This window comes from Ovis aries, chromosome 26 (assembly GCF_016772045.2).
Source record: "Ovis aries strain OAR_USU_Benz2616 breed Rambouillet chromosome 26, ARS-UI_Ramb_v3.0, whole genome shotgun sequence".
Lineage (NCBI taxonomy): Eukaryota > Metazoa > Chordata > Mammalia > Artiodactyla > Bovidae > Ovis > Ovis aries.
The window spans coordinates 21,031,321-21,048,008 of record NC_056079.1 but is presented as its reverse complement, the minus strand read 5'-3'; the positions used below and the strand labels follow the sequence as shown (position 1 = coordinate 21,048,008).

Genomic DNA, 16,688 nt, shown 5'->3' with positions numbered 1-16,688 from the left:
GACAAATATGGATCTTAAAATAATTTCAAGAACAAATAGAAAACATCCACACCTACAAACATTTTTAGCAGTTGAAATAAAAGGAGAAAATCACTTTTCTCAAATAGTCTAAGCTATATACTAAAACCAGAAGTTTTTGTGTTAATGTATGTGGAACTGGGATTTCATAAGTCATTTTTATAGCTCTCTTTAAATAAACCAATGTTTACAAAAATAAAGTCTTACTCCAAACTTGTTACATGATCCTATTCCATAAAGTGTTAGAACCATAGATGAAGCAGCAAATATGTTGTCTTAATAACAGTTATCTACAGCAGTGATGAAGGGGGACTAAAAAGAGTGTGAAGACATCAAAGTCGCAGTGAGTTGGCCAGTGGGTCCTGCCTCACCTTTGCCTCTAATAGTCCAGGCAATTCTGATTTCAATCAGAGACAAGTCAGGTCCTAAAGTTCCAGTTTCTGGACCATTAAGACTCAACTAGGATATACGTTTTTAGAAAATTGTGTAAAGTGTCATACACTGAAATATTCTTCTTTGCTTCAAGAAGTAGAAGTCCCAACCTTCCTCTGGATTTAAGAAGAAAGGGATATATTAAAACAGGTTATTTGAATTGAAAAGGAGAGAAATCAAAATAACCTAACGTTATGTATGAGATGGAAGAGGAGTAAAAAGCAAAATTTGATTTCAGTGCAATATCATAGGACTCCAGAAAGAATGGAACTCTTTCTCTCCTCCGCTGGTTTTCATTCTTTTTCATCAGCAGAGCCCACCACCGTACACAGCACTTAGTCGACTAGAAGCTTACTTTCTAACCACTTAAAACTCTAGCAACACATAAAAGCAAAACAAAAAAAAAAGTCTACTTTATCATCAGCTAAAGCAATAAATTTCACCAGGGGCAATACTTTCCCCTAGAATGAAAACTTGAAATGTATTGACATTTTTGGTTTTCACAGTGATTCGGCCATGGGGGTTGAGGGGAGGTAGTGCAAGGCTAAATCCTGGCAATGAGTCGAACAGCTGAACATCACTGGGCCTTGAATCCCAGTCCATTTTACACATTTTTGAACATTTTAAAATAAAAGTTAATAAATTCTTACACAACTAATAAACTGTCCAGGAATACAACATCTATGTACATGGTAAGAGTGATGTATTTTACTTAATTCAGAATTTACTGAGAGATGCTTGCAACTTCATATATATATATAATGAGGAAAAACCACTCATGGAATTTGAGTGGAATAAACGTCTTGTCAATTTGAAATTATAGCTTTTGTATTCACTGTATCCTAGCATTTATATTCTGAAATAATGGAATTTCATCAGATCATGCTTTCGTCTCTCATTTCCTTTTATTTCTCCTTTATATTTCAATTAGGGCATGATATTTTCAAAATTATGGGCAAGAAGGTTATACTGTCAAAGCATTTGTAAGAGAATTCTAGAGGGGGCTTTGTAAAAATTATTTGCAAGTAAGTTATATTGTATTATCAAAGTATTTTAAGAGATAATTTTAAAGCAGGCTTTATAAAAATTATTTGCCATTAAAAGTGAATATTGGATCCAGTAGGGTTGAAGTCCAGTTATTTTACCCATATACCATGGAGGAAGAATTTAATTGGTCCTTCTGGGGTCAGATGTCTCACCATGGCCCTATTAGTAATAGTAAAGTAGTTGGACTCAAGAAATTGGAAGAAGGTTGCCAGAAATCCATCCTTAATGGCAGAGCAGGCCAAACCAGTGACACAGAAAGACAGACCATTCTAGATTTTTCCTATACTGTTACAAATCTGGCACAGGAATAATCATAAATGATATCATAAATTAGGTCAATTTCCCCAACTAACCTTTACCCACTTACAGAATTCAACTTTTCCCTTTCCCATGCCTTCCTCTATGTTACAGTTATGAGTTTTTAATTCTGTTCTCTGATAATGCAGGACCTCATACCAGATTGCTCTACACAGGCTCGCTCATTCATTCAATTATTCACTCCTTCATTCATTTAATACAACTTCTAAATATTTACTATATGATAGGCATCCATTTAGATTCTGGGTCTCCTGCATTTGCAGGCAGATTCTTTCCTGTTTGAGCCACCAGGGAAGCCTGCTCTGGGAATAGAGTGATCAAACAAGATCACTACCTTCAAGGAACTTACACTTTATAGCGAGAAAAAATAAACAAAAGTATATTTTCAACCTTACTTTGGGGACTTCTCTAATGGTCCAGTTGTTAAGACTCCACACTTCAAATTCAGGGGGTGCGGGATTGATCCCTGGTTGAGGAACTAAGACGCCACAGGCTATGCGTGTATGTAAGTGTGTGTGTGTGTGTGTATTGGAAGGCAGATAAGAAAGTGGACATAGAGCAACCTCTATATCATGTTGTATCATGCTGAAAAAAATGGATTATTAAATAAACAACAGGGAATCAACAAAGGCTTTTAAGCGGGTGAGGGACCAAAATTATTATTTTATTCTAAAAGGGAAGTCTGGAATCGTGGAATGAAGATTGCTTGTCAAATAGGCTAAGCAGAGCAGATCAGTTAGAAAGAGTCAAGAACCTGGCTGGTTCCTTAATAAGGAATAATCTCCCTCTGAAGAACCATGAATAGATCTTGTTTCCTGGACTCTCCCTTTCGTACAAGTTACATTTTCTTAAACAATCCCTTACTAGCCATTGTTATCACCTGCCATCTTCAGTTAGATCTAGGTTCCTCATTCCTACTTTGAAATATGCATATTTATGTTACCTTACTCTTCTTAGCCCATATTATAAATCTCATAGAACTTCTAAGACTTAGCTATGATGACTACACAGCTTTTACTGAAAGACTAAGGCTATAAAGAATAAAATATCTGCAAAGCCATCTAACCAACAGCTGAGATTTACAGATCAATAACCAACCATGTTTATTAGCTGTGATGTGCATTTCAGAATACAAACACCTTAGCCTATATCTACTGAGATTTCTCCATAATTTTTCTATGCCTCTCTGTCCAGTTAAGTGGTTTCCTCTGTTAGCATTCAGGCTTTGGGCCACCTCTCAGAGACAGAACTGCCAAATTCCCAGAGACATAGAAACATTACTGACTATAAGTTATCTGATCAAAATGTCAAAAATACAGAAAATCCACTAAGGAAACTCTCAAACATAATTCATGGTTCCTGAATAGTGTAATGTGAAGATTTCATCGAGATACACACAAAAAAGACTATAAAATGTGTCACTATTATCTACCAATAATCTGTAGCTCCCTTTTTTTCAACTCAAACATTTTCGTCATAATTGATAATAATTAATCAGTAGCTATGGTCAAGTCTAGCTTCCAGAGACCATCTTTTCTTCATTTTGAGGGCACCTTTATGCACTTCTAGGAACTTCTAAGTCCCTCTCTATTCTGCTTCAGGCCTAGTCAATGTGCCCCAGTTTCCAATATTTTGCAACTTACTCTGAGATGACTTATTAAGAATTAGAAAAGGAAAGTACAAATTCCTTAACAGTGATTCCAACTAAACCCCTAACCCTCAGGCCACAACTGCAGCATCACATTAGAATTCACCTCAATGTGATCAGCATCACTGCAAGAATAAGAGAATATTCAACAAAAGTTCAGAAGAGAGAAGAAGAGAATTTGATCTAGGCTTTTAACAGAAAGTAAAGAAAGGATAAACGCTGACAATGCGGTTTGATGGACCCGCTGATCAATTAGATGAGTGAAACAGGTCACTGCGATCCAAAGAAGAGGATCCCAGAGCACCACCGGGGGCACCAAAGTGTACAGTGACACACTAAACCAACAAAAAAGTTTTGTTAAGCTGAGGTGAGTGTAAAACATCCAGGTAAAGATTTCTAGAATAGGTTGTTGACAGAGAGGCAGAAATGCAGTTTCCTGAAGTTAAAGGTGTAAGGTGGGTATGCTTTACCGTGCATCATCTCCTTGTAAGTAAAAACAGATGCTAGGAGTAGATAATGAGTTTGAGTAAGCTCCCGGAGTTAGTGATGGACAGGGAGGACTGGCGTGCTGTAGTCCATGGGGTCGCAAAGAGTCAGACACAACTGAGTGACTGAATTGAACTGATGAGTAGATAGGACTCACTAAAAAGTATATAAAAAGAAGGAATCAAAAAAATATCACGAACAAAGTCCCAGGCAACAGGAACTTTGCAGCTGAAGATGAAAAGTAAAGCGAGAAAAAGAGAGTGAAAGATAAAACTGGTAAGAGTTCATATACTGCATTTCCATAGAAAATATAAAAAAAGACAAATTCTTGCTAAGAATTCGATAATGCAATCTATCAAAGAGCTTTAAGACTTGTATCTACTAACACCACAGTGAATCACAAGTTTTGTAATGTATTAATTTAGACATTGGAACATTTAAATCAAAGAGAGACAGAATTACCAATTAAGTCAAATGTTTGCTTGGGGTAGGAGTATCGTGTTTATTTTGTTTACTTGGAGTCATTCTTTCTTTTTCAATTATGCTTTAAACTGCTGATAACTTTCCCAAGTTTTATTCATGGTAACACAAGAAGTGGAAAAAACAAGATTTCAATCTTTAGGATTTTGATTGTGCTATATCGGCTGGAATACACTTAGCATACAGTCTACAGTTTTGAATGAGCAGAGAGTTTAAGATAAGATGGGTAGTGCATCTCACTAAACATCACAAAAGGAGTCAGAGAAGACAAAAATTATACTCTGAGCATGTGTGCAGATAATTTTTATAATTATGTAAGTCTATTAAATCAAGCTGAAGTATAGAATTAACTAATCATTTGAGATAGAATACTATCATGGATAATGTTATGTTTTTAGCATGCTTGAATCATATTTTTCAAAAGTTTCTGAAATTCATTTCAGCTGTGTATAAGTATGAAACAGGTATTGAAAAAAATTACTAGTTGTCAATTTTAAACACTTTAAAGTCAGTTGTGTTTTTATTTATTACATGCAAAGAGCTCTTCTTGTTTTAGGAAATAAGTGAGATAAATACACACACAAAAACATATCAGTATTTCTAAAAGGAAAGAAGGCTTGTATAGTAAATGGACACAGACACAAATGAAAGATCTTCACTTGTACTTGTCCCATGTCAAAATGTATTTAATTAATCCAGCTGTATATATCACATCCATAACTACTAAATGCTTAAAATTTCTCCCAAGAATGCTTTAACAATGAGGACCTTTATTATTAAGACACGATACTCTGCATGGAACTGCTTATCTTTGAATCACAACTAAAGCATGAGCTTTAAGAAACTTCATGAGATAAAATATCTAGAAGTCCAACTGCCTCTGCTGCCTAGAGCAACTCAACTGATCAAAACATTGATTTTTGCAAAGTGAATCTGAAATAAATAAATAGATAAAATGCTGATTCAGATGAGCTCATTTACTTCCACTTTTATTAATGTCTCCACACCAGACACAAGTAATAGACATTAGAAATGCAGAGATTTAGAAATGCAGGCGATCATTCTCCTCAAAGGCCAAATTTGAGAACAACAACAAATAACGATAATGACTTAAGACAGAATGCCTTGGAAGTTTTGATAATAGCGGTCTTTTACTTTGGATGTGCATGGGTCTCACTTTGTGGTAGGTAGGTCCACAAGTGATACAGCTATTATGTGCAATGAAAGTCATGCACACAGCGTAACTGGATACACACAGCAGAATAATTCAAACTTTTAAAAATTTGTAGCCTCTGATGAATGGAAGAAAGTGCCTACAGAGGTATAAGCTGTTCAGAAGAGATGAGAAATATTAAGGCATGTCCACCGAAATTTTATGAAAATAACTGAGTCTCTGCAAAAGCTCTTAATAATCTATGAATATTTATACAAAATTATAGTCACTGATTCTTTATGAAAGTATTTAAGCACAGTGAAGAAAAGAAAAAAGTATTATGAGGCCATTATGAGGCCAGGAATTAGGTAAAGACACAGGTATACTTGTTAGAGATGGGCCACAAATTTGCCTCTGAGCATTTTAGCAACTAAGGCAAAGAAGAAAACACAATCACTTTTATGATGAGAAAGATTGCTAAGACGGAATACCAACTGGTTGCTCAGAAGCATAACTAATTCTGGTACTCAGGCTAGATAGTATTTCCCTTTCATGAGTCTCACGTTGAGAAGGAGGTAGAAACCCAGAATATAATTCAATAAGTCTTAGGTAAGCAATTTCTTACTTGGAGTAGTTAATTTCTTCTTCTGATTTAAATTTTAAAAACCGTCGACTACTCTGAGTAGATATAGGCTTGTGGAACTGCAACGATAACAGTATTTTCCCATTCGTGACATTGATTTATTATATCATGTTTCACAAAAATGTTCTTCCTTGTGGCAGCTGAATTGGTTGTTTCTACCCAAGAAAGAATCAAAGGCTCTTTTATCTCAGGTAGATAATGTGTATTTTTCTAGCCATTGTAAACAAAGACGAGAGTTTAAAAACCAATGTGAAAAGAAGTTAGATAATGGTAACATGTGGGTTAGTAATTGAAGTATTACATGTCTCCAGCAAAGAAGAATATGGTAGGCTTTTGCTTCTCCTAGATTTAAGGTTGCATTTCTAATTATTTAGGAGTAACCCAGAATGTCCCTGATTTATAGCCATTAACAATTCTGCTGAGAAATGACAAAGCCAGTGTGCCTGTGTAAGGCACTTAGAGTTTAGGCCAACCTGATCCCCATCCCCCCAGAAGCCAAACCTCAAAACAACTTGGTTGTATTCTCTTCATCACGTCATTTAACCAGTCACTCTGATAAATAATAGAAACTGTATTCTCTAGAAGAATACCCAAATCTAGTTCTGATGATAAAAGGGAAGAGATTTGAGAAAATGATGGTTCTTAGGCAGAAAATATGTTGTCATAGAATCATACCTTCTAGTTAGACACTTTAATGTTGAGGCTTGCAAAGGCTTTGAAAAACATTCCTCAAGAAGAGGTGTTATTCAGTAATGACCCCCTTATGAATATAAAAGAAATGTCCTTGCAAAATAATGTTCAGTTATCTGTATATCTTCATTTGTGGTTGCTGACAGGTTAAGTCTCAAAGATTGCCATTGAGGACTTTAGTTTGATTATGGATTGAATTATCTGATATTTATTTCCAGGTTTTGGAGCTATCATAAAAGCTAAGAACATAATAATTTTAGTGTAAGTACAATCATTCGGATCTATTTTTTTCAATTTCAAGAATGATTCTAAATGTACAAAAGGTGGAATGCTGAAGCCAGATTAGAGGTTAAATCCAATTTATGGCCCTAACAAAATCAAAATTATTTGCAGTGATTCAAGAGTAATTGAATTCATAGTGATTCAATCACTCAAGTGATTCATAGAACTAGATAAAATATGTAGTTTATTTTAAAAGATTGATACAAGGATATAAAACTTATTCAGTGACCTAAATTCATGATTTAATTATCACTTCCTCTAACATTTTATTCACAAACATCAACCAATAATAATTTGGCCCAAAGTAACTGATTATGAATGAGCATATCAGTAAAAAATTAAAACTGTGAACAATTATTCTGTAGCAAGTGTAAATACTATGACTATAGCTCAAATATTGTCAGTTTTCTTAGAAACAAGAATGTTAGAGAAATTCAGTAAGAAACCTCTACCATCATAAGTTCCGCAAGTATCCTGGAATTTTTGCCCATAAATAAGAACATAGTATTTGGATATAAAAAGCACATCTTTGAGTTCTGATTCCTTTATTTATTCACCCTGTGATCGTAGGCATTTTCACTAGATTTTTCTGAGTCTCCATTTTGGTACCCTTAAATGAGAATACAATATTCAAAAAACTTTTCATGCTGTTCCAATGAGGCTATATTGGGGGAACAAAAAGAGCTATATTACCTTTATTTATTGATTTGGAAATGATTTTTTTCCAAGGGGGTCACAAAAATGTCATTCTCAAAAAAGGTTATCAGAGCCCTAGACTCTCAGACTTCGAAGATAGAGATCAGCTGGTCTTGAGGTTTTGACTTTGCGTTCTTTAGTCTTACAGTTCTAGGTAATGTCCTGGGGTCAAGTGCAGAGGCAAGGGAGAAGTGGGCTGATAGAGCCCTCAACCTCTCTTGCCCCAACTAGAACTGTTCCCCTTTTATCAGTATTAGATATTGTACTTGTTTAGAAGACACTGTTTAAACAAGTTCTTCAGTTGTGGCTAAAAAATGATTACAACAAGACCTAGACGTCAAATCCAATTTCCACCCTGCAATGCCACCATCATCTGAGAAATCTGAGGCAGAGAAGGGCTGTGATATACCCCAGGAGCCACCTATGGGTGACGGCAAAGCCAGGTTTTAAACAAGGTCTTCTAAGTACTCCTTCAACCAGATCTGTGCCCCTCTCACCACACAAATCAAGCTCCTTAAAGGTTACAAGCTGTTAGAGTTGGAGTTGAGAGATTTAGTACATTGGGGTGCCTCTGACCTCCAAATGCCACTGAACTTCATCTTTAGTGTGGGGTGATTGTTTCAATTAACAACTAAGGCTGAAACTTCAGCTCCTGTACCACGGATGGGCATTGCCATGGCAATTAAAACTTTTCTGACTGAATAATGAAAAAAAAAATTTTAAGGTTTCTGATCTCAACTTGGCATAGAAGACTCTAGACAACCTACTTAATTCCAACAAAGCAGTATAAATGTGCTAAAACCAGATCAGGGCTTACAATATTTTTTAGAGTCAGTCTCTAAAAATACCATTTAGGAATATCAAGGAAACTCTCAAGATACTTGGTGCAATTTTTAATTTTTAGGATGGAAATCTCTGTAATTCTCTTGGAAGCATGGTAATCCTTAAATTTGTTCATTCTGTGGCTGGCCTAGAAGTGTCTGGTAAGTTTCATTGAGGATATAAGATTACCTTAGGTTTCTAAACATTTTCCAAGAGAAAGAAGAGCGTTAGAATAAAATTAAAACTTATATGTTAGTATGTTAAAATCTGTACTTGTATATAATGAAGCAGTTCATTTTGTCACATAGAGATTTAGAAGCTAAGAATTTTATTACAAATTATTTTCTGGATGCAAAGAAATCAAGGTTAACTGTTTCTCAAGCACAATTCTAAACAAAGCTATAAACATATTTTGACACAAAATGTTTATTTATTTATATACTTACCTATTTGGTAAGTATACAAATAGTATATATATACCTATGTATATACACAAAAACTTCACAGAGATTTGAACAAAAATACATGGTCATTTTTCTTAGGAACTTAAAGTTGTAAGCTCTGCCACATCGTATTTTAGCTGAAATTCCAATACAAGTATGAGAAACACCTCACTAAATATTATATAAAAGGAAAGCCCCAAAAGACATGTTGATTTATTGTCTTACAGCATTAAGCCATCTTGTATAGCTATGATTTTGAGTCCATAAATCTTAAAATATTCTTTTTCACTGGACCTTCAAAATTTGATGTATTTTCATTTGGTAAAGTCTGGAGATCAGCAAAGCTATAATAGCCAGTACAGAGACTAGAGTATACCCTTAGCGATGACAGGGGCCCACTGAAGATTTCTAAAATTATCATTTGCACGACTTCCCTCAAATGTATTTTTCTTAATTCTCTTCCTATTTATATCAAAAATGTTCCCCCATCCCACTCGTGTATGTGTGTGCTCATTTGCTTAGTTTCGTCCAACTCCGTGACTCCGTGGACTGTAGCCCACCAGGCTCCTCTGTCCATGGGATTCTTCAGGCAAGAATACTAGAGTGGATAGCCATCTCCTTCTCCAGGGGATCTCCCCATCTGAGGGACCGAGCTCATGTCTGCTGCATTGCAGGCTGATTCTTCACCATCTGGGCCACACAGGGAAGCCCCTCATACCTCCTAAGCTATATAAAAAGCAACTGTTTCCCTATTGCTACTTGAAGTTAACTTTAACTTCAATGAAACAAGTCTATATTCTGAATACAAAGAAATCAACTTTAACTATTCCTCAATCTTGGTGACTGGTCCCTGTCGTCAAAAGAGAACTGGAACTTGACCTGGATGGTCAGAACTTATAATTCATTTAGATGTGAAAGACGTCAAATAATTCAGTAGTCACAATCATGTTTCCTTATTCTAAGCCAAGAAATGAATATATAAGGCAGGTTGCTAAAAATATGACATTGGTTGGACAGTACTATTTTTCACTATGGAATGACTAAGAAAAAAATATCACCTACTTACACTTATCACAAAGCCTCCTACACGGCAGCAAGCCGACTTTCCTGGGCTGGGTGTCTTATTGATGAAACAAACAAACAAACTAAAAAACATTTTTAGAATTCTTCTAAGTGCCAACTCTCTTTTTGATTGAAATTGTAGAATAATGTACTACGAGATTTGGTTTAAGATCTCCGCAGTGTTCAATCAACTACTTGTTTAAACACGTATGTGTTTTTTGGCTAGATTATCTCACCCAAGCACTGTACTTTCTTAATGACCTAATTGTATTATTCAGGGAAGCTTGTACCTTGCCTATCTAGGGCAAGTTTCAAGCTCTTGGTAGATGGAATTTTATTTAAATTGAAGAGATAAAATTAAGCAACAGTGACTGGACTACATTTAATTAACTCAAACAAGTACAATTATACTTATTGAAAAACTGTCTTATGCACCTTAGGATTATTAACTATACAGTTTATAATTTTTGTACATTAAGTGACAATTAGGAAAATATTCCAGAAGCATATTATGTTCTAAAAGTAATGGAAAAAATTCAATTTTAACTTCTAGCTAATCATCCTGTTAAAGGAACAATTCTGACAAATAAAAGCTGGTATCAAATAATGCTGCTAAAGTTGTAATGTCCTCCCGATATGTTTTATGTTTTTGATCTCAAAGCAAATTACAGTTATTCACAAATATATGATTAGCATCTGAAAGCCTAATTTCTTGATTGCTAAATTAACAGAAATGAATTAAAGCTCATATTTTTAAAGCTAAGTAAAAGAACTGCCAAAGACATATGGGTTACTTAAACATACTATTTAATAAGCTTGATATCTCACAAACAAACCCTGCAAAAGGCAAATGTATAAGCGCCAGCTCTGTAAATTAGTGGCATTCTCTGTTTCAGTGCATAAGATATGTAGCTTAAAAGAGGGCAACCCTAGAGCTAAAATAAAAGCTAAAGTTATTCTATCAAATATCAGCTACTAAAAGTACTCTGTAACTCAGATATTCCAGGGTAGAGGGTGCTGTCTCTAATATCAATATTCATTAACACCCACATTTCCAAAGCAGTCACCCATATGCTGGGTTGTTTGATGCTGTTTCTTCTTGAAAAACAAACACCAGGGCAAAATCCAGGGTAAAGTCATATATTTATTGGAGAAAGAAACAGGTAGAGATCAAAAGGAAAAGCAAGACCAGAATACTTTGAGTGAGAACACTCTCCTTTCAACACTGATCTATTTCATCAGGCACTTGGGTGCAGAAGAGAAGATGAAACATGCTTGTCTTCATTAGCAAGTTTTATACACATAACATGTTAGTTTTCCACCTGTACATCTTTTAATATGCAGATTACATTGAGTTTTATAATAATGACAGCAATGGCTTAGCACCTAATTACTGAAGCTTACCTTTAGTTTAGAAACTTGCATAGGACAACACTATTTACTACACAGTTCTTTAAATATCAGTATGCATGCATCCAACACAGCAAAAAATGTTTGTTTTTTAATCTCAAAAAGAGAAAATAGTTTGGCACAAAGATGAAGAATTAGCAGAATCTTTCTTCCCTAAGACCTGGGGTGAGCAGGTTCAACTAATAAGAACACTAATGCTCTAAAACTAAGCTAAATGGATTTCTTGCAGTATTATGTACATTTGTTTGTCCGTCAAATCCCAGTGAACGTTGGTTTTCATTTCATGTATTTAAAGCATCCCAGAAACTAAAGTACTTACATGGATCTGTCTTGAAGTAAGCATCTTTGGAAGAAAAGTGAAGAAGCAAATGATGTCAAAAAATAAGTATCTGCAGCTTTTTTTTCTCCCCTCTCCTCAGTTACTACATGAGGGGCCCTTCAGCAGGAAGCCACCAGAAAATAACTTCAACTGGAATGGTCTAGAAATCCCAAGTCAATGATTTCCTCTGATAAAAGGTAATCCAGACGAGTGTTTACACATGTAGTTCCCCCACCTTTACAAAGTATATATTCCAGAGTGTGTGTTAAAGTCCCCTTGCTCCAGAAGTGTGGCCAAACATGACAACACAAATTTTGTTTCCCAAACAGGAGGATCTCAACGTTTTCTATAAGGCTTCACTTTCATGCATTGGAGAAGCAAATGGCAACCCACTCCAGTATTCTTGCCTGGAGAATCCCAGGGACAGAGGAGCCTGGTGGGCTGCCATCTGTGGGGTCCCACAGAGTCGGACACGACTGAAGCGACTTAGCAGCAGCAGCAGCAGCAGACTTCCTCTCCTGTCTTGCCAGTTTTGACTTCCCATAGCAGCTTGGCCCTCGTATAATTTTTCAGCACCCTCCACAGATCTTTGCCTCTAACATCCCTTCATCTCTTCCCAGTGGGTCATTACCAAAACATTCCCTCACCTTTTGTGGCTTATCCACCCAATCTAGCACATTCTGGCTGTGAAAAGCCCTGAATAAGTGTGTAGTAGTTTCGAGGTTAAGGTGGAAGCTTCTACTGAACTAAACAGAAGTTTTCACTGTGGATTTGCTCTTTTTGCTGATTTTAAAAAATTTAGTGATGCCAGGATTCAGAGGGAGATAAGCTAGCAGGAAACTAATGGAATCTCAGGGAAAGTGATCCCCCCCAAATCATTTTTCCCTTACATTTCCCACAAGAATAAGCTTGTTCATGTGGCCTCCTTTGCATCTCAGATAAAACCTACCCTTCTCCCAAAAGACTGGGATGCTTCCGAAAAGGCAACAAGATCTTTCAATCACAAAGGCATTGCGTCCTACCTTAGATTAACATAGAGATTATAGGAGACCTCTTTTCCAGGCCATGGTCTATGGATGGTGACCTCGGCCATAACACAAACTTATTGTTTCCCAACTTTAGAGCAGCAAATATATCTCCTCCCTATTTAACTTTTCCCCAACAAACTCCATGTCTTAAACGAAGTGATGTCTTAGTTCCTGTGATCACCCTCCCCCACTGGCCCTTCTACAGCGAGAGGTAGAGCTAGCCCTCTCACTGTGCCTCTTGCCCTCGTATGCATTTAGCATAGGGATCTGGGGTGCACCTCCCAGGAGAACTGGGCTCCTGGGTGGGCCTGCTGGTCCAGCTCGGTGTTCAGGGCAGAGAGAACAGGTTGCAGACAGAAACTTTTGCCCTCTACAGGGGATTTCTCCCATCCTTTCCTCCTCCTGGGCAAAATCTGTTTCCCTGATATTTCTGGGGAAACCTCTACTAGTGAAGTTTTCCCAGTTGGTGGGGGTGCGTCTAAAAGTCCACACCTGAGCAAAGAGTCCGTCTGAGCTGAATCTCTAGTATTCGAGACCACTCTCTGATGCAAGAGAAAACGCCTTGGAGGTAAAGAAGAGTGAAGAATGAAAAGAAAGGATGCTCCCAAGCATTGCCCTCTTTCCTGCTGTTTCATTTACCGTGAGCGGGACGTTTAAGTGATTTTGTGGATTTTTTTTTTAAGTTGTTTTTCTTTTGGTTATAATGGGCACTGCAGCGGTGCTCTTTGCTTTTTTAAAGCTGTGCCCACAGACAGAGGGGCAAACTGTCAGCCTGAACGCTCCTGCCAGCCAACCCTTCTCGGTGGAGAGAGGGTGCGGCGAGGGGACCCCGCGGAGCGGCGGGGGGCAGAGGGGGTTCCGCGCGGGTCAGGAGAGCCCCTGTTCCGAAGGTGGGAAGAGGGCAGAGAACCTCCCTGGGCCTCCCGCCCCCACCACCGTGCTGCCCAGACCGGCTCCCGCCTCCCCGCCCCTACCCCATTTCCCCAGACCGGCTGGCGCGCTGTGGATGCTCCGGGCAGGCACGTTCTCTGCGCGGGTGTCGCCGGGCCAGCGGGGGAACCCCTCTGGTCCCTTCCATTGCGCCGGGTCCCCGCACCGCACACGAGTTCGCGCCCAGGGCAGTGCCACTGTGGCTGAGACCGTGTGAGCGGTCGTGGGAGAAAAGGGGTCGCGGGAAGAGCCGGGATGAAAACCAGCCATAGCTACAGACAGTACCGAGAATCTCAGCGGAAATAGGCGGTCGCCGTGTCGGGCCGGAGGAGCCAGGCGGCTCGGACCGGGAAGAGGAGGCAAAGTGGCGGCGCAGCTCGGGCAACTTTGCTGGGTAACCGGGTGGCAAGGGGCAGAGACCGCGCCGCCGCTGCCGCTGCCCCGGCGCGGTGAACGGACACGCGGAGCCGGATCTGGTACCCAAAGTGATGCTGTAACTGACGAGGGGAGGACAGGATGGCCGTGCCGGGAGGAGCAGGCAGGGAGTGGACCCGGCCCGAGAGTGCACGCCGAGCCCCAGAAAGCCGCCCTCCATCCTTGTCCTCTGCCCTAGAAGGGGAGTCCGCGCCCGGGTACACTTCACCCCAAAATGCCCACTCGCCGTCCCACGGGGCCACCAACTATTCTAGCAGCGCGAGAAAGAGGCAGCGGGGAAAAAAAAGAGAGAGAGACAGGAGAGCAAGAGAGCAGGCGAGCGCCAGCAAGGAAGGAACGGCGCCCGCTCCGAGCATCACGTACCTTGAGCTCCTCAATGTCCAGGTTTGTTGATCTGTCCATGGAGCGAAACTAAAGGAAGTGAAGAGGAACCGGGCAAGTGGGACCAAAAAACAATCTAGTCTCTTAGTTTCCAGCCTAAACTCAGCTTTATCCTCCTCCAAGCCCTGGCAGCATCTCTCAGTCTCATTCTCCGTGATCACGCCGCCTCCACCGGTTAAAAATAATATAAATAAATAAATAATAATTGTAATTTACTTTGTTTGACTTCCTCAGAGATTTAGTGCCAGGTGATCTTTAACCGCGGTGCAACACAGCTCAGTCGAATCAAGTAGGGGGTGGGGGGAAAAAATCCACTCTATTTAAGATTATTTCTTCTTCTGCAATAAGCTTAGAAACCAGCGAATTGCTGCATCCCAAGAAAAAAAGCTGCTTCCCTGGACAGCATCATGCGGCAAATCTCAAGCAAATGTGTTCAAACTGAAGAGAAGGGTATATGATAAAAGCCTTCCTCCGCCAGCCTTACTCTGGTAGCTCATTTAGTACACGGAGTCCCGAGCTTTAGCAGTGATCAGTTTCCGTGGCAAGATAACCAAATCCCTCAAGTCCTGCCTAGACTTAAAAAAATGTCTTGCAGCTCTGAGGTATCCTCTCAGTGAAGAGGGGGTAAAGATAATAAAGTCTGAAGGGAACGTTCTCCTTTGAAGGTTATGCTAAAAGAGTTGAGAGGAATAGGAGGTGGCTTCGACAGAGGGGAGAAAGAGAGAGAGAGGGAGAGGGGGGTTGCGGGGAGAGACAGAGAGGGAGAGAAAAAATTTTCCCCTTGCTTTGCTGTTTTACTGGCCTTCGCCAGCAGGTGACTGACTTCACTTCTCTCTTTCCACAGCCAGCGCTAAGGGGATTTCTCTCATCTGTCAAAAAGCAACATTTCCTCTCCAGACAAATACTGAACTGCTGGGTCTTAAAGACTGCCCGCTTGCCTGGAATCCACTAGGTGACAAGCATCTGAATTCCTCTCGCGTGTTGCCTGGTCTTGTTCCCACAGATCTGGGAGAAACACGCGTGAGTACTTCATACACATGCCTTCACTTTACATCACTGCTGCTTTCAATGTCAGGGATTTTTTTTTTTTTTCAACTTGAGACTTTTAGAGAAAGTGACAAATAGAAATGATGGAGGAAATTTCCTGCACTGATGCTTAGAAAAAGAGTACATTTTTTTAATTGGAAAAAGTATTTTCTAAATAGACCTTGACGGGTGAGTACGCTTAGCTTGTAGGGTGTCGAAATGGGGAAAGGTCTCATTTTCTACATTTGAACATCTTCGTGTAAAAGCTTGACTATCTAAAAATATTCTTTATTGAAGTACAGTTGATATATAATATTATATAAGTTAAAGGTATACAATATAATGATTCATAATTTTTAAAGGTTATATTTCACTTAGTTATTTTAAACTGTGGACTATATTCCCTGTGTTGTACGATACATCCCTGTAGCTTATCATAATATTTTGTACCTCTTAGTCCCCTATCCCCGTATTGTCCCTCTCCCCTTCCTTTTCTCCACTGGAAACCACTGGAACAAATGAATGTGTGTTCTCTATATCTGTGGGGCTTTCCAGGCGGCTCAGTGGTAAAGAATCTGCCTGCCAATTCAGGAGCTGCAGGAGATATAGTTTCAATCCCTGAGTCAAGAAGATCCCCTGGAGGAAGGCATGGCAACCCACTTCAGTACTCTTGCCTGGAAAATTCCATGAACAGAGGAGCCTGGCAGGCTATGGTCCATGGGGTCACAAAGAATCAGACACAACTGAGCAACTGAGCATGCTATATCAGTTTCATTATTATTATTATTTAATATTTATTTACTTGGCTCCATTGGGTCTTAGTTGCTGCATCTAAGATCTCCTTCCCTGACCAGGGATCGAACCCAGGCCCCCTGCACTGGGAACGTGGAGTCTTCTCCATTTAACCACCAGGAAAGTCCAAATCTGTTTCTTTCATAT

The 16,688-nt window shown here is 39.0% G+C and overlaps 1 protein-coding gene across 1 annotated transcript in view; it reads right to left on the bottom strand.

The window, feature by feature from the left end:
• SGCZ (sarcoglycan zeta) overlaps nt 1-15,575 on the bottom strand; it is a 1,131,902-nt gene extending 1,116,327 nt beyond the window's left edge. The window contains exon 1 of the mRNA XM_060406930.1: nt 14,706-15,575. Coding sequence (XP_060262913.1) covers nt 14,706-14,744 — 39 coding nt within the window. The 5' untranslated portion in view covers nt 14,745-15,575. The remainder of the gene's footprint in view (nt 1-14,705) is intronic.
• Between the last annotated feature and the right edge of the window lie 1,113 nt (nt 15,576-16,688).